Source organism: Callorhinus ursinus, unplaced genomic scaffold (genome assembly GCF_003265705.2).
Source record: "Callorhinus ursinus isolate GAN/ISIS: 27379988/994484 unplaced genomic scaffold, GSC_fseal_2.0 scaffold31, whole genome shotgun sequence".
Taxonomy (NCBI): domain Eukaryota; kingdom Metazoa; phylum Chordata; class Mammalia; order Carnivora; family Otariidae; genus Callorhinus; species Callorhinus ursinus.
Genome location: NW_027397093.1, coordinates 15,603,155 through 15,625,313, shown reverse-complemented (window position 1 = coordinate 15,625,313; position 22,159 = coordinate 15,603,155). Strand labels below are relative to the sequence as shown.

At 45.5% G+C, this 22,159-nt stretch overlaps 1 protein-coding gene across 1 annotated transcript in view; it reads left to right on the top strand.

Annotated features, from left to right (window-relative positions):
• The window catches only part of HKDC1 (hexokinase domain containing 1), a 41,824-nt gene that overhangs the window by 18,139 nt on the left and 1,526 nt on the right, over positions 1 to 22,159 (top strand). Inside the window, exons 7-17 of the mRNA XM_025850228.2 lie at positions 402 to 585; positions 3,505 to 3,660; positions 4,691 to 4,924; positions 5,740 to 6,044; positions 8,100 to 8,245; positions 8,339 to 8,458; positions 11,157 to 11,252; positions 11,429 to 11,528; positions 12,923 to 13,106; positions 15,121 to 15,276; positions 19,617 to 19,850. Of these exons, the coding sequence (XP_025706013.2) occupies positions 402 to 585; positions 3,505 to 3,660; positions 4,691 to 4,924; positions 5,740 to 6,044; positions 8,100 to 8,245; positions 8,339 to 8,458; positions 11,157 to 11,252; positions 11,429 to 11,528; positions 12,923 to 13,106; positions 15,121 to 15,276; positions 19,617 to 19,850 (1,915 nt within the window). The remainder of the gene's footprint in view (positions 1 to 401; positions 586 to 3,504; positions 3,661 to 4,690; positions 4,925 to 5,739; positions 6,045 to 8,099; positions 8,246 to 8,338; positions 8,459 to 11,156; positions 11,253 to 11,428; positions 11,529 to 12,922; positions 13,107 to 15,120; positions 15,277 to 19,616; positions 19,851 to 22,159) is intronic.

Here is a 22,159-nt window from a genome sequence, read left to right as displayed (position 1 = left end):
GAGAAGAGGCTAAGTAGCTTAAGGAAAGGATTAAAAAAATTACTGTGGGTTGGTGATTTTTTTTTTTTTTTAATTTATAAGGTTAGCTTAACTTGTCCTCTTTATAAATATGCTTTGTCAGCTTTTATACATATTCATCAGGGACTTCTTCACAATCGACCCCATTCATGACAGCAAACCATTAACATCTGAGAAGTGTAGACTTGACATGTCAGCTTTATTCCTCATGAACCCCCAGGCTTGCCAAAGCTGCTTCCCTCAGCGAGAACCGGCCCCAGGAAGTGGATCAAAAGCACTTTGTGGTACATTCAGAGGGCTCTCAGGCAGTTAAGAGTTCTCTGTGTCTTTGCCCAGCTGGGAGCCTTTTGGTTTTTGCGTATTTGCTCTGATCCCTCGTGCAGGCACTGGCACCAATGCGTGTTACATGGAGGACATGAGCAACATTGACCTGGTGGAAGGCGATGAGGGGAGGATGTGCATCAACACGGAGTGGGGGGCCTTTGGGGACGACGGGGCTCTGGAGGACATCCGCACCGAGTTCGACCGGGAGCTGGACCTTGGCTCTCTTAACCCTGGGAAGCAACTGTGAGTCCCCTTGTGCTGTCATCTGGGCGTTGGCATTGGTAAATACCCAGTCACCCAGGTACACCTTGAACCTGGGAGGCTTTCTAGTTGTGACCAGTTACCCGTCACAAGGAGTTTATGAGGCGAGGCTTGGGTTTCAGTTTCATCGGGCACCTGTGAAAGTGAAGGCAAGGGAATGGAGTGATCTCCCCTAGGTCATAACCCCAATGCTAATTCAGTCCATATTTCTGGAGTGTGTATGTGTGGGGCACAGGAGATACAGCTGGGAACCAGGTGACTCAGGTCCTGCCCTCTTGGTGCCTTTGGACCAGCAAAAATAGAACAAAACCAGTGTAGCCCAAGGGAGCAGGACTCAGGCAAGCTCCTTGTTTGTGTTTCCAGTGCTCCCTGCCACCCCACTTTTTCAGAGGCCTAATCATAGCACCTGCTGTGATGCCTTCCCAGCTTAGGTCTTGGGGAGTCTTTCTTGGCTCTCATCCCATGCTCACCAGAAGTCACTGGGTCTGCCTCAGCTCTGCCTGCATGCTGAGCCTCCAGAGCTGCACATCTGATTTTTCTTTCCTTTCTATGTGCAGTGTCTTACACATTATTGTAGTTCATTAAGTGTTTGTTGAATGAAAAGGCATTTAAAAAATTTAAATAATTTCAGGCTTACAGAAAAGTTACAAAAGTGGTACAAAATTCCCCTTCACCTAGATTCCTTAAATACTAATATTCTCTCTGTTTCTGTGTTTATGTAGATCCATACACATATACACAAAATGTCTGAATAAAATTACTTTTCTGAATCATTTGAGACTAAATTTCAAACATAATATCCCTTCACTGGTAAATACTTCAAAGTGTGTTATCTGCAAACAAGTATATTCTGGCATATAACCAAAGTATAATTATCAAAATTAGGAAATCAACACTTAATCGGTTCTAATATTTAATTTACAGACCTTACTCAAAATTCACTAGCTTCCCCATTAATGTCCTTTATAAAAAAAGAAAAAAAGAATGGTCCTGGTCCAGGCTCAGTTCAGGATCACACATGACATCTTGTGGCCTTTCTCTTTAGCCTCTTTGAGCCTGGAAAGCCTCTGTAGTATCTCTTTGTTTTTCATACAAGCCGTTTATTATACAGAATGTCCCTCAACTGCCCACTGTTTCCTCATGAGTAGATTCAGGTGTGTGTTTTTGGCAGGACTATCACAGAGGGACGTGTATCCTCTTGAGTGCATCATATCTGGAGGCCCTCAATGTTTGTTCATTATTTGAGATGCTCCCTCAGATCACTTGGCCAAGGGACTGCGTAAGAGGTTTCTCTCCCAGAAGGTTGTTATTATTCCTTCTGCTGTGAATATGTATCTGGTGAAGAGATACTTTGGGACTATGGAAATATCTCCTTTCGCATTAAACTTCCACTTTTAATTTTGAGCATCCATTGACGAATTTCTAAATCCATCATGTTTATTTGTTGTGATTCTCCTGTAAATCATGGCTTTCCTCTCTCTTCCATTGATCTGTTTCTCCTCATAGGAATACAGGGATTCTTTCTTTTATTTAATGGGGTATCATTTCTTCCTATCATTATTTATTTTGATGCTCAAATATTTTCACATTTGGCCAATGGAAGCCCCTTCAAGCTGGTCCCTGTGTCCTTTCGATGTGTTCCCATCACTCTTTACGGACTTCCTTATTTTCTGGCCCAGTAGATGTTCCAGACTCCTTGTGCATTTTGCGAGTCCTGGCCAATTTTCCAAGAAGCTCTGGTGAATGAATATTTAAAGTACCTCCTAGAAACAATTCAAACACTAGCACGGCATACCCAGAAAGCAAATTTTTGCTTTGGACATACCTGCTCCCCCAGGCACACGCCCATTTCACTGGTGACACAGAGCAGTCATGGCCCAAGAAAGTAGGACCATTTTTTGGACCTTATCACCCTCACTCTCTCCATTTCACTTAAAATGAACTTCATTTCCCCAAACCCAACCTGGATTTCTTTTGACTGTATTCTGTTTCTGCGATGTTCTACAACTTTTTCTTTTTCTTTTTTTTTTTAAGATTTTTTTAAAATTTATTTGAGAGAGAGAATGAGAGAGAGAGTGAGCACATGAGGGGGGGAGGGTCAGAGGGAGAAGCAGACTCCCCGCTGAGCAGGGAGCCCGATGCGGGACTCGATCCTGGGACTCCAGGACCACGACCCGAGCCGAAGGCAGTCGCCCAACCAACTGAGCCACCCTGGCGCCCTACAACTTTTTCTAATGAAATAGATTAAGTTGATTAGAAAACAGGTTGTCCTTGATTTTGTGCCCTTTTATGTTTGGAGAATAAAAATTATATTTAGTTGTTTGCCTGGGAAATAGTCATTGCTTGTCGGATACAGATTCAGAGTCGAGGTGTAGGTAGCAGGGATATTTCATCTACACTATTATAGAACCTCTCTGGGGCTATAGAGCCTCTCAAGCCCAACTCCCAGATACAGCATCTTTCTCTCTTGGCCAGAAGCATGGTGTAGGCATTGGAAGCATCTGAAATTTGGATTTGTCACACCATGGTTGGCGATCTTGGGATCACCTGAATTTCCCGAGTTTGAGATTCCTTATGCCTAATATGAGAATGCTACCCCCATGGCCAGGGGTGGTTTGTGATAAAGATTCTTGGATTCAAGCACTTCATGAGCAAGAAGGAATCTTAGATCTCCTCTAGTATAATTCTCTCTTTTTTATAGGTGAGGGGAGTGTAGCTCAGAGGAGATAAGTGAGCTCCCAAAGGCACCCCAGGCTGGGATGGGGCCTGAGGCCCCCTGAGCCATGGAGTGGTCCTTCCATTGTTCATGGTCCTGTCGATGGGCCATGGCTCGTGGGCATGGGGAAAGGATGCTACATAACCATAACCATAGCTGTTACTGATCTGTTCACTAAATCATAGGTTTGAGAAGATGATCAGCGGCCTGTACCTGGGTGAACTTGTCAGGATCATCTTGCTGAAGATGGCCAAGGCAGGTCTCCTGTTCGGTGGTGAAAAATCTTCTGCTCTCCACACTAAGGGCAAGATTGAAACACGGCACGTGGCTGCCATGGAGAAGTAAGCTGCTGGCTGAGTCGCTTCACCTTGAGTCTGCAGAGGGTTAGGGTGGGTAGCCAAGGCATGGTATGTTCATGGCAGTGGCACAGCAGAAGGGACCAGATCCATCCCGATCTTCACCAGGACAGCTTCAGACCTGGGCCCAGGTTTGGGTGGGTTAGCAATGCCTTCCATGACTCTGATGCGGCTTCTTGTTGGTTTCATTGGCCAGGGAGTCTGTGGTTGGAGATCTACTCATTTCTTATATTTTGTTGCCTTCCTTCTCCCCAAAGTGGTGACTTAAAGCTTTTTTAGGGTCCCAGACCCCTTTGAGGATCTAATTCAAGTTCTAGACCCTTTACCACAAAAATGCATGTTTGTACTCAATTTTCCTTGCAATATTAGGACATCCTTGGACCCATTAAAGCCCATGCATGGAATCTAAGTTAAGAACTCCTGCTCTAGCAAGAGGCTTCTCTACCTGGTACTGTTGGGGACTGGCCTTGGCTTTGGTGATTTGAGGCCTCACACAGAGGTCCCTGCAATGGGGAGATGGCTGGTGAAGGCAGCTGCTCCAGTCTACTCAGGGTCCTGTTCCCCTGGCTTAGAAACCCTGGCATTGCCCTGAGCTTTGTGATCAATTTAGATTCTGAGCTCAGCAGAGTGGCATCTGACTCCTAGAATCTGTTTTTGCAGAGCATGGCAGGGACTGAGTTTCTGTGGAAGGCAGAATATTATAAGGTGGTTAAAAGTGTGGGCTCTATGATCTACCTGCCAGAGTTCAAATCCTGACCCTTGCACTTCCTAGCTATTTAAGTGTGGACAAGTAACCCGCTCTATGCCTGTCAAATCTTCAGACGAGTGCCTGGCACATAGTGAGTGTTCAGCAAATGGTGGCTGCTATGATCATTGTTGATATGGTTTTCATTATTATATCACGATGTGCCAGCTTATTTATTTTCATAATCCTGAGAGGTGGGAAAGCTGGTTCTCTGAGGGAACTTCCATGGGATGGAGAAACGTGACCCTCTCATTGCTGTCCCCTGGCCAGGTATAAGGAAGGCCTTGCCAATACAAGAGAGATCCTGACAGATCTGGGCCTGGAGCCTTCGGAGGCTGACTGCATTGCAGTCCAGCACGTCTGCACCATTGTCTCCTTCCGTTCAGCCAACCTCTGTGCAGCTGCCCTGGCAGCCATCCTGACACGCCTCCGGGAGAACAAGAAGCTGGCACGGCTCCGGACCACGGTGGGCATGGATGGCACGCTCTACAAGATACACCCTCAGTGAGTGCTGCCTGGGGCACACACCCCCCGCCAGTGAGTCTGCCCAGGACAGAGACCCAGCATTCTCTCCAAAGTCCGCTGCTTCTCTGTGTGGCTGGAACCAACCATCTCCTCTCTGTGCTGAGTTTACAGGGCAAAGAGAGACCGTATTCATCTAGCTGGCTGGGTTATTTGGGGGGATCATTCTTAAAGAGATATTCTGCTAAGCCCAGTTGCCTGACTAGAAGGGCATCCATCCAGGTATTTATCCATCTGTCCATCTACCCATCCAGCTATCTGTCTATTACTATTGAATACCTACTAATATTGGAAAGTAAAATACACTCAGTTACAGATGGGGAAAAATCTGAAGGGCAGAGGTTGCCAAGTTCACAGGAAGGATACTGGTAGGAAAACGCAGGGAAATGAGAATTTCCCAGAAGGGGGGAGTGGGAGAGCCCCTCCAGCTAACAGAGGTGGTGTTGGGAGTCAGGCAGGTATACAATGGAAAAAGCTGGGGAAAGGATCCTTCCCCTTTGGACGCAGATGATACTCAGCCAATACATTATGTGTGGACATGTCCTACTGATGGAAATCTTAGTGCTAAAATAACCACTTCTTTGAGCCTCCAAGTGTCCCTTCCACTACCCTAGCTGCCCTCCTCCCTCCCCCAGTCAGCCCCCTGCCCCACCGTCATCTGGCAACTAAAGGGGTGAATCCAGCCCAGCAAGGCTCCTCAGGACCCCCATTCCACTACTATACCTGTGTCTGTTCCCATGGGCCAGGCCTTGGGCCTTTATGATTGTTACATATTTTACCATCGCCCCTGCCTTCAGATACCCGAAGCGCCTGCACAAGGTGGTGAGGAGACTGGTCCCGAACTGTGATGTCCGCTTCCTCTTGTCGGAGAGTGGCAGCACCAAGGGGGCTGCCATGGTGACCGCGGTGGCCTCCCGTGTGCAGGCCCAACGGAAGCAGATCGACAAGGTGCTGGCTTTGTTCCGGCTGACTCGAGAGCAGCTTATGGATGTGCAGAGCAAGATGCGGACTGAGTTCGAGTACGGGCTGAAAAAGGACACCCACCTGATGGCCACAGTCAAGATGCTGCCCACCTACGTCTGCGGGACGCCGGATGGCACAGGTGGGCCGCTCACAGACCTCCCATCAAAACTCCTTCAATCCAGTTAGGCTTTTAGTTTTATTTTATGTTTTTAAATTTTTTTAAAAGAAGATTTTATTTATTTCTTTGAGAGAGAGAGAGAAAAAGAGAGAGCACGAGCAGGGGGAGAGAGAGAGGGAGAGAGAGACGCAGACTTCCCGCGGAGCAGGGAGCCCGACTCAGGGCTCGATCCCAGGAGCCTGGGATCATGACCCGAGCCGAAGGCAGATGCTTCACTGACTGCACCACAGAGGCACCTCAGGTTTTTAGTTTTAAAAGCCTTGGATTCATTTCTGTAACGGAGGGAAGGGGAGTAAGGTAGAAGGTCAGTGCTCCTTCCCAATCTGTTTGCCTTGGTGGATCCCAGGCATTTGCAATGGAAGAATACCTAAGTGAGGTTATATGCGCATGCCTGTGTAGTTGAGAACATGCCGTGTACCCCACGCTGCTGGCAAACAGAAGACCCAGGTGTTGTCCCCCGGAGTTGCCATCTGGATACTTGGACTCGTCTGGCTTGTCTCCTGCTTGCTTCCCTGCCTCTCTTCTCCGGGGGCTTGGCTCTTCCTCTCTGCTCTCATTGTTTTCTGCCCCTGACTTTTCTGATCCTTGATTCTTCCCTGTGCTCAGCCAAGAGGAGCCACTAAACAACGGGGTCAGGTCTTTAGACAAGTGACTTCACCTCTTTGAACCTCAGGAGCCTCACCTGGAAATAATGACCTTTGTAAAATGCTTTATATCTTGTAATTTGTTTTGGAATCTTTAATTTCATCTCATCCTCGCAACCACTTTGTATGTTACACAAAGAAAAAATGATTCCCATTTTATTGCTGCCAAAACTGAGACTCAGAGAGGTCAGATGACGTACTCAAGGTCGCACAGCTGCATTTGGGGTCTCTCAAAAACAGAGATCTTTTCCAGAGCCAATATCCTTCGAGTCTACATGGGAAAGAAACTAAGAGCAGTAAAAGACACTGTTCAAGTGTTTATTCATTCATTCCTTTCATCCTTCTGCCTTCATTTTTTAATTTTAATTTTTAAAAAATATTTATTTGAGAGAGAGAGTGAAAGAGAGCACGAGAGCAGGGTGAGGAGCAGAGGGAGAGACAGACTCCCTGCTGAGCAGAGAGCCCGACATGGAGCTCAATTCCAGGACTCCGTGATTATGACCTGAGCCGAAGGCAGATGCTTAACCGACTGAGCCACCCAGGCGCCCCTGCCTTCATTTTTCAAAGTTCCATTAATCATCTACAATATGTCAAGCTCTGGTCCAGGCAGGGTGATAGCGCAGGGAGGAAAACACAATCCCCACCCTTGTGGAGCTTACATTCTGTTGGGCTGGCAGACAATAAATGCCATATGAGGCCATGTAGCAGCAGGTGCTACAAAGAAAAACAGAGCAGGAGAAGGGGTTAGAGAGCTGGCTGGGAGTGATGTCTTTGGCAAATTCAAGAAACAGCAGAATGACCAGTATGGACAGAACAGAGTGAGAGAGGCAGAGGGCGAGGTGAAAGGTCATACAGGACAGACTCTGATGCTCTGCTATGTCAGAGAAATGAGAGATACTATTGGGGTGGCCCTGGATGATAGTGGGGGGCATTGGCCTCGACATGGCTTCTTATGAGTCAGGAGCAGGTGTGGGAATCCACAGATGGAAGAGCAGGGGGCAGGAAGAATCATTTCATGCTCATGGTGAATAATTCCTGTGGGCCATAGAGATAAGATGGGAACATCCTCCAGATTTCACTGCGGTCAGTGTAGCCTGACTTGGATTCACCTTCAGAGGCTCCTTGAGCTTAAGTATCATATATAGCCTTTACCAGATACCAAGAAAAGCAGGCTGGCCTCAGACAGGCTCGAAGTGCCTGTCCGGCGCTGGGATGCTGTGCTGGGTGACCCACGCTCCTCTGGCTCGGGCGCCCCAAGGGAGAAGGCTTGAGTCTGCTCTGTGTTGGCGGCTCCTCTCCCTCTCAATGCCTCCACACGAGCCCCTGCTCTGTGCATGCTGGTGGAGTGCAGCTCTCACTTTCTCCACCACAGAGAAAGGGAAGTTCCTTGCCCTGGATCTGGGGGGAACCAACTTCCGGGTCCTCCTGGTAAAGATCAGAAGTGGACGGAGGTCGGTGCAAATGTACAACAAGATCTTTACCATCCCCTTGGAGATCATGCAGGGCACCGGCGAGGAGGTACAGGCGGGGCGGGGGAGTTCTGTGCCCAAGGGGCCGGCCTGCCCCCCATATCGCTGCGGGCCTGGGATGACTGCTACTCTCTCTCTGCAGTTGTTCGACCACATCGTGCAGTGCATCGCTGACTTCCTGGACTACATGGGCCTCAAGGGAGCCCAGCTGCCTTTGGGCTTCACGTTCTCATTTCCCTGCAGGCAGACGAGCATTGACAAGGTAAGACAGCCCAACAGCCTTCCCGACAGCCCGGTGCGCTGTCCACCAGAGGAACCTCGCGGTACCGCTGGGTCACGGTTTGTTGCCTTATTTAAGGGTCTCAGGTTCAGGGCAGCTGGGGAAACATAACTAAGCATTTGAACCATTTAATATTTTCTATTTCTTATGTTCCATTTTCATTGTTATGGAATAGCTCATTGTATGTAGACACACTATTTTTAATTGCCACATTGTAGTTAAGAAAAACAGAGGCATGGAGAGGTTGAGTCAGTTGTCCAAGTTGCTACATCTATAAACAGTGGTGGAAGGTTCCAACCCAGGACACCCAGGACACCAGCCTGAGAGCCCAGGCTCTTGCACTTTACCCTTGGGGAAACCAGGACCCAGAACCAATATCCTGGAACCATCTTGGCTATAATACACAGTACACCTACATATATATAATTAAAACCCCAAAATCAAGAAATAATATTCTTATTGTATGCGTTACACTCTATTTTTTATCCCATTTCATTTTGCATAGGAGAAACTCGAGCCACGCAGGTCTCATCTGATGGGTCGGTACAAAATCAGAACTGGAACAGATCTCTTCAGGGCTCTGAGAACACCATGGAAACACACATGCAAGCAGTTCCTTCCCACCCTATTATTCAGAGAATGGGGAGAGGGGGGTTCAAAGGGCTGAATTATTTGGTCATATGGCTAGCTCTTTTAAAATTAAAAATGCCAGAATGCTAAGAGCCAGAAGGTCCATTTCTCAGGATTCCATTTCTCAAACATGTGCCGAGAAGGAGTGATCAAGGATGTTCACTATAGCACCCCCTTTTTAATAAGGAAACATGAGAAATCGCTCACATGGCAGTGGAGGATGGCTAAAGAAACTCTGGCAGAGCAATCATAAGGAATTACTTACTTGATCTGCATTTACCAGGCACATGCACAGTGCGTGCTCGGTGCCGGACACTGTTCTAAGTGCCTCACGGACACCACCCACCTGATGGGAGGCAGCACAGTGAACACGGTAGCTAAGAGCCTGGGTCTGGAAGCTCATCGAATCTTGGCTTCTCCACTTACTGACTGTGTGACCGGGGGCAAATTATTTAACCTCTCTGGACCTTCGTTTCCTCATTTGAAAAATGGGGATAAAAATAGTACTTATTTCATAGGTATTTTTTATTTCTATGCAGTTATATTTGAGGAATACTCCACGCAGTGAAGGGAGGGGGCAGATCCATATTAACCGACCCAGAAAGGTCTAGAAGATACGTTATTAAGTGGGAAAACCAAATTACAGTAGTCCACACACAGTGTGAATTTATTTTAAAATACATGTAAACGGAGAGAGAAAGTTTTGAAGGGAGTCCTATCTGCCTGATAGTAGAGGTTACCTCTCAGACTGGGGGGATGGTAAGTTAAAGGGGACTTTGTCCTTATCAGTAACACTTTAATTTTTTTACAAGGGCAACATATTACTGTATGACTGCTGCCATAAAAAAATTAATACGCCGTTCAGACAGCCGTGTGCCGCTGTCCACAGTCCTGAATGATCAATGCGTGCCCAGGCACAGCCACTCCTCCTGACCCAGGACACCGGGTCTCTAGGCCTCTCCCAGGGGTTCTGACAGATTCATGGATACACGGTTAAGAGGGAGGGGGAGACAAATGGACAGCTGGTAGCAAAGCCACTGATGGCTAGGGAGAAAAAAGAAAGACTTTCAAAAAATATTTTTGTGTAATTGCAACTAAGACGAAAGATTTTCAACTGGGGGTGAAACTCTGATGTTCTACATACATCCACCAGGGCAGGAACAAGGGAGCTGAACCTCCCAAGGACTGTGGAGAGAAGGAGGGAGACCAGGGCCGAGGGCCCCAGGGTGAGATGGCCATCTAGCCCACGGGGATGGGGGCACTGCCCTCAGAGCTGCTAGCCCCCTCCCCTATCCCAGGAGCTCTCCCGACCTAGATGCCCCAGCTTGACCTGTCCTCACCCCACCCCTGGCCCTAGGCTGTGGATTCTGAGGCTAGACTAACTCCTGTCTCTGGCTAAGAGTGTAATCTTGGGCTTTCTTTTAAAAAAAATGAAAAATACTTTTTCTCGGTATTATAAAAATTATACATGTGAACTTTGGGAAAACTAGAAAATATGGACACACAAAAAGGAAAGACTAAAAGGCACCCATAATCTTGCACCCAGAGAGAACCCCTGTCAACTTCGTGGTGTGGGCATTGTTGCACACCTTTTTCTAGATATGAGTGTGTGTGTGTGTGTGTGTGTGTGCGCGCGCGCACGCGTGTGTGTCTGTGGTTTTTAAAAGAATAATGTCTGTATTTATTTAATGTGTGTTCACTTTACAGTGTATGGTGAACATCTTTCTCTAAGAGTCAATGTTCTCTGACAGCCTGATTTTTTTATAACTGTTTAACATTTTCTATATCAATGCACAAGATAATAGATCTATATCATTGGAACGATAGGCTGCATCTAGTTTTTCATTGTGGAACCATGCTTTGATGGATGTGTTGTAGCTTTTATCTTTCATCACATCTTAATCTGTCCTTGGCTGAATTAGACATAGAATCACTATGATCCAGGCCCAGTGACTAGCAGCCGACCACAGCATTTTGCATCTTTTTGATGTTGAGGTTGTGTAGTGGTCCCAGCAAACTATTGCTCAAAAGAATTTCTCCTTTCTTTCAGGGAACACTCATTGAGTGGACCAAAGGCTTCAAGGCCACTGATTGTGAAGGGGAAGACATGGTGGACATGCTCAGGGAAGCCATCAAGAGGAGAAATGTATGTTATGGTGTTGAGGCTGATGCCCAACATTGCGCCTTCTCCCGGGCCCCTTTGCTCTGCCATCCTGTGCCCAGCCCTGTGCCTCTGGTCTCTGCCCCCCTTGGGCTGATATGCCCCTCCTGAGCCTGTTTGGCATGCACATCCTACTTATAGTATGGCTGCTTCCTTTGCAGGAGTTTGACCTGGACATAGTTGCACTTGTAAATGACACAGTGGGGACCATGATGACGTGTGGCCATGAAGATCCTAATTGTGAGATTGGCCTGATTGCAGGTAAGTCAGGCATGTCCCATTAGCCTACTCCCGTCTGATCTTTTGGTGGTTTCCTTTTCACATAGTGTGGGGCCGGGGGTGGGGGTGGGGGTGGGTGGAGCATTGTTCCATTACACAGAGGTTCTAAAGCCAGCTTTGTCCAAGGCAGAGATTAAGTTAAGATTAGGATTCCAGGTCTCCTAATTTCAAAATCTTTACTTCATATCTTTCTCCTTAAGGGTCCTAAGCCAACGTTGTCCTTTTGTTGAGGAAGGAGAATAGCGTAGAAAGAGGGGTTTTCAAATTAGGGCTTTGGGGTAGATTATCTGGAGTGGAAAGAGGCCACTGTTGTTTTGGGGCTGATTTTCATCAGCTCCAATGTACACCTCCTCTGGTAACTGACCTCTTCTGGCTGTGGGTGCACAGGATGGGGGAGAGTTGGAAGGAAACCTAGAAGGGAAGGGAGTGGCCTGACATGTGATACAGGCATTTAAGGGGCTTTGGGGAGAATTCTGGCAGTGATTAAGGGCAAGGGTGGATTTCAGGGGGCTGACACTCTAACTGGTGAGGGGATGGGTAGAATTTGAACAGGTGAAGATGGAGATGATGAGCATTCCAAGGGACAGGCACAGGTTAGTAATGACAGAATCTAGGCAAGTTGTTCCAGTTGGCTGTCCAGGCTTTCCGATGGTGAGCAGGGGGTAGAACAAGGAGATGGGGGAGATAGTGAGACACCTCCAGTGCCAGCTAAGAGGTTTCATCTCACTGTAGCTCTTACCCGCTTTGTGACAATGGACAGGTTACTTACTCTGCCTGGGCTTGAGTTTCCTCATCTGTGGGGGGGGGCACCTAGAATTAGGAGCGCAAAGGGGTGAGATTTGTTGGATTGCATATAACAGTTGCCTGGACTGTTGCACTGAGAATAGTTCTGAGACCAGGTCAGGGGCAAAGGAGAAAGAAGGTGGCCTACAGCTGCCAATGTTTACTTCTCCAAGACTAGATAATTCCTCATGGTCCTGTCTAGCTCTGGCTGCTAACTGCGACTACTTGGGAGCCCATCTTGTGTACCCAGAGCTTAACAGTAATGGTGAGGATGCTGATGTAATGTGTTGGTGGTGACGAGGAGGAGGAGGATGGTGTTCTCTTGGGCACCACTTACTATGTGGAGGAAGCAACTCACTGTTTTCTTTAGAACAAACCTATAAGGCAGGTATTATTTCCTTTTTACAGATGAAGAAATTGGACCTCTAAAAGATGAGATACTTGTCTACGGTCCCCTAGTTATGAATGTAAAGCTGGAATTCACACCCAGTCATACCTGACTTCAAGCCTAAATTTCTCTCCACTGCCCCCTCTGCCTCTTTAGGACCTAGTGATGTTTTTGAAGTCTAAAGTCCCTCCATGCTTCCTTTTAGGAACAGGCAGCAACATGTGCTACATGGAGGAGATGAGGAACATTGAACTGGTGGAAGGGGATGAAGGGAAGATGTGCATTAACACAGAATGGGGAGCATTTGGAGATAATGGCTGCATAGATGACATCTGGACCCAATATGACAAGAAGGTGAATGAGGGGTCCTTGAACCCTGGCAAACAGAGGTGAGGAGGGTGGATGTGTATATTTATGTAGTTGTGCAGTGTGTGACTTTATCAGATCGGGGGGGGGGTGTACTATATTCATACCATAGCTGCTATAGCTTTGTATTTTTATTACTACTCCCCATCAGAGGTCAGGGAAGTGTCTTATTGGAATGAAAGCAAAATACAGGACAAGTTTCCAAGAAGTACAAAGAAGGGGTGGCTTTTTCTAATCACCATAAGGTACCATAAGGTCCAGTGGTGGCTTTGGAAGTGATTTAGACATGGTCACCAAGTTCATTCACTGTGGGCCAAGTGTCACAGAGCAGGGGCATGCTGACTTAGTGGGCCCTCTCGGGATGGGCTTCTAGTAGACCCAGTTTAGAGGTCAACATCCTCAGCCTTTCAAGGTCTGGCTACCAGGTTGGTGACCCCTGTTGTGCTGGGGGTGGGGAAGTGCGAGCAGGTGGCGGATGGGAGTACTGGTTCTCAACCATGATGTCATGTCCCATCATGGGTCACAGTTACTGGGGAGGTAGATTCTAATTACCAGCCATACTACTAAAAATACTGAAATCAATGAATGATTCTTTAAAAAAAATTGAGTACATTTTCGCTTGTGTTCTCATCTAGCTTCTTGAGTCAAAGAGAAAGGGGTAGGTAGAGATAGAGTTAGCATGCTAGGAATTGATAATTAACTCAGGCCCATCCATGACAGCACGTGTTGGCAAACTTTTTCTGTAAAGGACCAGATTGTAAATGCTTTACTCTCAGGCCATATGGTCTTTGTCACAATGAAACTCAGTGTCTTAGTATATAAAATAAAATGAAAATATAGATTTATCCTGATGATGATATCCCAGTGGCGAAGTTGAACAGATAGGAAACATAATGAGATACGTGGGCCACAGATGCCTTGGCAACTGTGGAACCGAGAATTCTGTACAGGAAGATACCTGGGCAAGGCCAGGACCAGCCTTAATGGTCCTTGGTCTTCCGTTGGCACTAGCCTTCATAGCTGGGAGGAAGGTGAGTTGTGGGAAGCCCAGCTGAACCAGGGGTTGCTCCAAAAAGAAGGGACCTTATCTCTGAATCCCAAGTTGGGGCATTCGAGCATCATGGCTCTTCTCAAGGGGTAAGTGCCTTCTGACTTAATTTTGTGTCTGAATCCATTGGAGGCTCACATTTTTTAGAGTGAGAGCTTAAGGGGGCAACACATTTGAGTTTGCTTCGCTGTCACTATTATTTGAGTATTGGTTCCTTAGACTGCTGAGGTCCTGAGCAGTAAAGCGAATACAGGTCCAGCACACAAGTCTCAGACACAGCTTCCCACTTGACCCTGCAGGCCGTGGCAATCCAGCTCCTCATCACTGTTAGTAATGCTGTCTCTCATGCCCATGCACAGTGCCTGGTCAGTGCCTGCTGGTTACAAAGTCCCTTTTCCTCTCGCTCCTTCCCTCATGGAGCTCACAGCCTGGTAGAAAGGGGGGCTTGGCTCCCTTCCAACATGTTTAAAGAACCCCTGGTGTGTGCGGTTTAAGTAGAGTATTTCATGAAGCAGCATCTCTAATGGAACAGATTTCTTCAATTACAAAGCCAAGGGGAATCTAGTAAACCAGATTTATAATACAAAGCCAAGGAGAACTGGCTTTGGGACCTGGAAAGGGACTCGCTTTTGCTCAGTGCCTGCTGTGTACCAGATGCTGGCCTCCCAACACTCTTGTGAGATCAAGCTTTTGCTCTCTGTTTTATGGATGATGGCTCACAGTGTTCGCTCATGAGGCCAGTACGGGGCATTGTTGGGACCTGGCTTCTTCCCGGTCAACAGGGCTCCAAAGACTCGGCTGTCCCATATTGTGCAGACTTCTGCACTGCATTTCTCTGGGCCTACCGCCCACTCTGAACCACTCCAAACCAGGCAGTTGTTGGATGCCAATGGTATACCATCCATACCCAGACCCAAGGTCCTTTTGTGAACCACTCACCAGTGCTGATTTTCCTGCTTCTATCAACCTTATCCCCATTCTCCACACAGATACGAGAAAATGACCAGTGGGATGTACCTGGGGGAGATTGTGCGGCAGATCCTGATTGACCTGACCAAGCAGGGTCTCCTCTTCCGAGGGCAGATTTCAGAGCGTCTCCAGACCAGGGGCATCTTTGAAACCAAGTTCCTGTCCCAGATTGAAAGGTGATGTGGGATCAAGTTCACCTGCTCGGTGTGAGAGGCCCTGACTGGGATGTGCTGCTGTCAGGCTGGGGTCCAGCAGACTTGAGATTTAAAAATAGAAACAGTAAGAGCCTGGCTGGGCAAGGGGTTTCCTCCTAGAGCTGCTCTGTCTCTCTAGCTGCATCAGGGACCACAGCACACAGCTGAAGGGCCAGCCACGTGCCTGAGCCCTGAGCTTCCTAAACTGTTACACGGGAGTTAGCTTCGGCTAAAAAATGATCCTCTTTTGTTTCTGAAAAGATGATGTGTCCATAATATGAAAGAAAACTCTTTTAAGAAATCACCCATATGGTCATGATTAAATATAATTGTTTTGATTTTTGCATATTCCCTTTCAAGTTTTTAAATGTGTGTAAACATAATTGCAATCATACCACACATATCATTCTATACATTGTTTACTTAGTGTTTGTACATGACAATTTTCAGTTACAATTCTGAAATAATTATGAAAATTTTTAACATATATAGGAGTAGAGGGAATGGTAAAATGAATCTAATATTTGCACCACTATCTTCAACAATGATCAACTCACAGCCAAACTCAGTCCATTAATATACACTTGCTTTTCCCACCCCCAAACTGGATTGATTTGAAACAAATCTCCCATTTTATGTCAGTTTATCTATAAATATTTTTAAATGTATTTCTAAAATATTAGTTCTTTGAAAAAACCATAACCTTCTACTCCTGAAACCAATATTACACTATATGTTAACTATCTAGAATTTAAATAAAAATTTGAAACAAAACAAAACAAACAAAAAATCCTTAAAAACAAGTAATAAAAAAACCATAACCATGTACTATCATCACACCTAAAATAGCTAATGATAGACCTTAATCTCAAAATATCCTGCCAGTGTTTCTATTTTCCAAATTGCCTAAAAATAATGGTTTTTGTTTGCATCCATAGCCAAACAAGGTCCATAAAGTACAGTTGGTTGATTTGTCTTTTAAAAATCTCTTTTAATGTATAGACTTCTCTTGTTTCCCCTTGGAATGTATTTGATGAAGAAACTGTCATTGTATCCTAGAAGTTTCCTGTGTGCTAGATTTTGCTGATTACAGCATTTAGCATTTTCCTCTCCCCTGTATTTCTTGCAAACTCACAGGAAGACCCAGATGCCTGGTTAGATTCAGTACTGAAGTTTGGACCCAAGAATATTTCATAGGGGCATTGAATTGTCTGTCTGTCTTTTCTGATCTTAGCAGTCATTGATGCTCATTGCTTAGATCTGTGATTCTAAAATGATGACAAGTTAATGCTAACACTCCTGTATTTTCTAGCTGGAATACTTCTAGAAAGAGAAACTTCCCCATCTCAACTCTTTGGTGTAATTATCATTTTAAATGGCTGTGTAATGTTACATTATATTGCTATACTGTAATTTACTAAACTTTCCCTTTAGTATAAGATGTCTAGCTTGTAATTTATGGATTTCCGCAATTCTGTGTAACACCATCATATTTCTTTTTTGTGTTATCATTTGTATCTCATAGATTATTTCCTTAGGAGTAGAAGTGTTTGGTTAAAAGAAGCATTTCTCTATGGACATACTTTAAAAAATATGGTTCCAGTTTCCACCACCACTAGTTATGTACAAACGTGTCAGTTTCACTGCTTTTCCTACCAGCACTGGTTCTATCAGAAGTTTCGTATTTGGAATTTCTGTCAATTTGCATTCAAATTTACTGGTCTTTATGGCCAGATGCCAGCAAGCCAAAAATCACTTTGGGAGGAAAGGAAAACTCTTTAGAAGTGAAAGCAGTGTACTTAATGAGAGAGATCAGATGGACTGTTGCAGAGCAGATCTTGCCGTCTAAGGAGATGGTAGTAGAATCAGTAGCAGCAGCAGCAATTTTGTGATTGTGATATGTTGATCAGCAGATATCCAGCATCCTTTCTGTCTGGCTTCAACCCATTAGATTCAAAAGTGTAAGTTAAACGTCATCACCTTTGATGACCAGAGGGATCCTCTTTTGCTGTGGGAGCAAATGGTTTCTTCCTCAAACAGACTACCTTTGCGTTGCCTTTTGTTGTTGTTGTTGTTGCCTGAATAAAAAGGAAAATGTTCTTGGACAAGAGTAAGTTAGCAGGACCTATATGCCTCCAGAAATATTTGCTTCTGCCGCACAAAAGGTGTCTGCTTTGGATGCTTTGATTTCCTGTTTCTAGGTATTTTATTTGTTTTTAAACTTCATGGAATAAAAAGAAAATCATATCCAGTGTCCTGCCAGTTGGGAACGGGAGGTGCTGTGCTGACTGTGGCCCATTTCAAAGCACATTGTCCATTGGATGCAACAGGGATTCTTGGGGGGAATCCTGGTCTTCTACAGTCTCCAAGCCTGAGTTTAAGGTTGCTTATGCTGTGTGACCTGAGGCAAGTCGCATTACCTCTCTGGATGACAATTTCTTTTTTTTTTTTTTTTAAGATTTTATTTATTTATTTGACAGTGAGAGACACAGTGAGAGAGTGAGAAGGGAACACAAGCAGGGGCAGAGGGAGAGGGAGAGGCAGGCTTCCTACGGAGCAGGGAGCCCGATGCGGGGCTCGGTCCCAGGACTCTGGGATCATGACCTGATCAGAAGGCAGACGCTTAACGACTGAGCCACCCAGGAGCCCCTGGATAACAATTTCTTTCCTTATAGAAAATAAATGCTCTACTGTTTAACCCCAGTGATTAGGGGAATGTACATGAAAGAACTAGGTAAACTGTGATGGGCTAGACTGTGGAAGGAATTTCAGGTTTTATTATTTTACATACTGAAAAAAATCCACGTTTTTTCATCCTATACAAATATTACTCATTCATAAACAAAAGGAAGGGGCATCTGGCTGGCTCAGTTGGAAGAGAATATGACTCTTGATCTCGGGGTTGTGAGTTCAAGCCCCAAGTTGGGTGCAGAGATTACTTTTTTTTTCTTTAAGATTTTATTTATTTGAGAGATTGAGAGTGAGAGAGAGAGAGAGCATGAGTGGGGTGAGGGGCAGAGGGAGAAGCAGACTCCCCACTGAGCAAGGAGCCCGATGTGGGGCTCGATCTCACAACCCTAAGATCATGACCTGAGCCGAAGGCAGATGCTTAACCTACTGAGCCACCCAGGTGTCCTGGGTGTAGAGATTACTTAAATTAAAAAAAAAAAAAGGCAAAAGGAAGAAAAGAACTACCAGTAATCCTACCAGCATCTGAATAGATTTCCTTCTGCTCTGATTTTTTTTTTCTGCGCAAAGACAAACATTCAAAAACAAAAACAAACCAAGATCATATGGCACATAGTATTTTATCATCTATTTTTTTGACTTATATGTCATGAACATTTGCCATAGCATTAAACATTGTCACACAAGCTCATTGTTAGGGTCTACAAAGGATTCTATTCTCTGACTACACCACCATTTACCTGCTGAATCCACTGTATAACCAGACCGGTTATTTCTTAGTTTTTCTCCCTTAATAACATTCTTCTTCCCTATGTATTCCTTGAGACAGTCAAGGATATAATTTTACCTTGTTTAGCTTGGAAGTCAGAGCTCTATGAGTTCACTGGGAGATAATCAGGGTCTAGACTTGAGGCCAGCCTGTCCCCACGGCAGGTGCTTCTCTGCTTTGTGCTTATGTGCTTACGGTCCTGTGTGTGGGTTCCTGTTCACTGAGGTGCTGATTGTACTTTGTTTACTAATTTATTCACTTCCCCATTGAATGTACACAGCCCTATGCTGGTTACTATTGAGAATACAGTCTTACCCTCAAAGAGCATGTAGTCTAGTTGGGAAGAGAAAACAGAAAATCAGAAAAAGTTAAGTAGAAGGAAAGTTGGCCTCCAGGTGAACAGGGCCAGAGTAATGGGAACTGGCATGCGCAGGGGGAGAGCTTAGACTTGGTGTGAGAAGGCATGTGCTTGAATCCCTGCTCTCTGCTGTCTGTGGGTAAGTTTCTAGCAATTCTGAATCTCAGATTCCTCTTCTGAAAACGTACACCCGATGTGTTGGTTGCTGAATCTAATAATAGCTTCTAGTGAGATAATAGGTTTGAACGTGCCTAGCACCAGAGGGGCCCACACTTTATTTTTTAAAGATGGTGGGACTTCTGGCGGCGGGCGGGGGGGGCCGCGGGTGTCGCAGGCTTCCTTGAGTCCCAGCTGCTATGGCATTCTGCTCTAACGCAGCCATTGCCTGGATCATTTTTTCCCTCCCTCCACCTAAGGCCTCTAGGGATGTGGGGGCTGTGAGCCATGTGGAGCAGGGTCCAGGGCCCCAGGAAGCAGGTTCTGACGTCCTGCTCTGCTTGCCTGCAGCGATCGGCTGGCCCTCCTCCAGGTCAGGAGGATCCTGCAGCAGCTCGGCCTGGACAGCACATGTGAGGACAGCATTGTGGTGAAGGAGGTGTGCGGAGCTGTGTCCCGGCGGGCAGCCCAGCTCTATGGCGCCGGCCTAGCTGCTGTCGTGGAGAAGAGGAGGCAAGACCAGGGGCTGGAGTACCTGAAGATCACCGTGGGAGTGGACGGCACCCTGTACAAGCTACACCCGCAGTGAGTGCCCCAGAGAGGCCCCCACTGCATCTAACAGATGAGGTGGGAGCCCGCGTGGCTCTCTTTCCTAGTGGTTAGGATGTCGGAGTGCTCGCCATCCTCTCTGAACCCCATGCTCCTCAAGGCAGTAGTAATCTCTACCTCATAGGGCTGAGTAAGGATTGAGGTCCCAGTGCTCAACAAATACAAGTGATTAGTACTAAGTACTCCCACCAGACCTCACAGGGAGGTAATGAGAACTGAATATTTTGCACAGCACAGAGCATTTGTCAAGTGTGAACTGGTTATAACTTTCTTAGCTCAGAGTCAGTGGACAGAAGGATTAATGTAAGTTTGAATCCTGGCTCCATCCCTTAGAGCCTGGGTGGTTCAGTCGTTAAAGCATCTGCCTTCAGCTCAGGTCATGATCTCAGGGTCCTGGGATTGAGCCCTGCATTGGGCTCCTTGCTCAGCAGGAAGCCTGCTTCTCCCTCTCCCACTCCCCCTGCTGTGTTCCCTCTCTCGTTGCCTCTCTCTCTCTCTCTCTGTCAAATAAATAAATAAAATCTTAAAAAAAAAAGAAGCTGGAAGGCCTAGGGCCAGTTTCTTACCCTCTCTGAACCTCAGTTGTTAATCTGTAAAATGATGACAAAAATCTTACCTACCTCATAGGTTGTCGTGAGGACGAAGTTAAACAGTATCTGTAGAGTGCGTGGCACGTCACAAAAAAGTCAGCATTAAAGCTGTTATTATTTTTTTGAAAGCTATTATTTTTATTTAATGTTTAACATTTTGTTTTGGTGAAGAGGAAAAGTGTTAACAAGTTCATAAAAATTTCCAATCATACTGACACATATACACGAATATACTGTTACTGTAATCCTGGATCGTTAGCTCTTCCTGTGATGATGACTAATTATCCAAAATAAGGGACTGGTATCTTTTCTTGTTTTTCCCCTTAGAATCCCTTATTTATTTATTTATTTTTACATTTGTCTCATTTGTTTTATTGATGGAAAAATGACAAAGGAAATTAAATTTTTTATTTTATTATGTTAATCACCATACATTACATCATTAGTTCTTGATGTAGTGTTCCATGATTCATTGTTTGTGTATAACCCCCAGTGCTCCACGCAGTACGTGCCCTCTTTAATACCCATCACCAGGCTAACCCATCCCCCCGCCCCCCTCCCCTCTAGAACCCTCAGTTTGTTTCTCAGAGTCCATCGTCTCTCATGGTTCATCTCCCCCTCCGATTTCCCCCCTTCATTTTCCCCTTCCTACAGTCTTCTTCTTTTTTTTTTTTTAAAGATTTTATTTATTTATTTGACAGAGAGATAGAGAGCACAAGTAGGCAGAGTGGCAGGCAGAGGGAGAGGGAGAAGCAGGCTCTCCGCTGAGCAGGGAGCCGGACATGGGGCTCGATCCCAGGACCCTGGGATCATGACCTGAGCTGAAGGCAGCCGCTTAACCGACTGAGCCACCCAGGCGCTCCTCTTCTTTTTTTTTTTTTAACATATAATGTATTATTTGTTTCAGAGGTACAGATCTGCAATTCAACAGTCTTGCACAATTCACAGCGCTCACCGTAGCACATACCCTCCCCGATGTCTATCACCCAGCCACCCCATCCCTCCCACCCCCCACCACTCCAGTTTAAATTTTTTTTTAAACCTGAATTTTCTGATCTGTGCTGTCTTCTGTCAACTCTTAACTACTTTCCTAGAATCATATAGACTTTTAAAATCTTAATTTGTAACTTATTGACCAGAAAGCATCCCATGGCCAATCTAACCACCAAGGTCAATGTGCCAAAAGGCTGGGTTTTGGACCTACTTAGTAACCAGCACTTCACACGGCTTTCCCTTTGTCACCCAATTCTCCGCCCTAACACTTTAAGGCTTATTAAAGGAAATAGGCCAATCTTATCAAAAGAGAGTATATCCTTAATGTTGAGATTTTAGGTATAAGGGAATTGGGATTATAGAAATAAAAATGGATGTAGAAACAACTTCTTGACCTCTCAAATGAAACCCCTGGATAAACATCTTTATCTAAGTTGGTCCATTGTGCTGGGATTGTTTATGAAGTGATATATACTATGGAGTGTAGAGTTGAAGAACTCTAATTCTAGCAAAATTAGTTAAAGAATATTTTCATTACTTTGGTTCCAGAAGAATCACTTATTTCTGATGTGGTCCCTACAAGCCTCTCCCTTGAACCAAAACTTGACCAAGGGACAAAAACCAAGTGATCATTTCTTTTTCTTAAAGATTTATTTATTTATTTATTTATTTATTTATTTATTTATTTATTTATTTATTTAT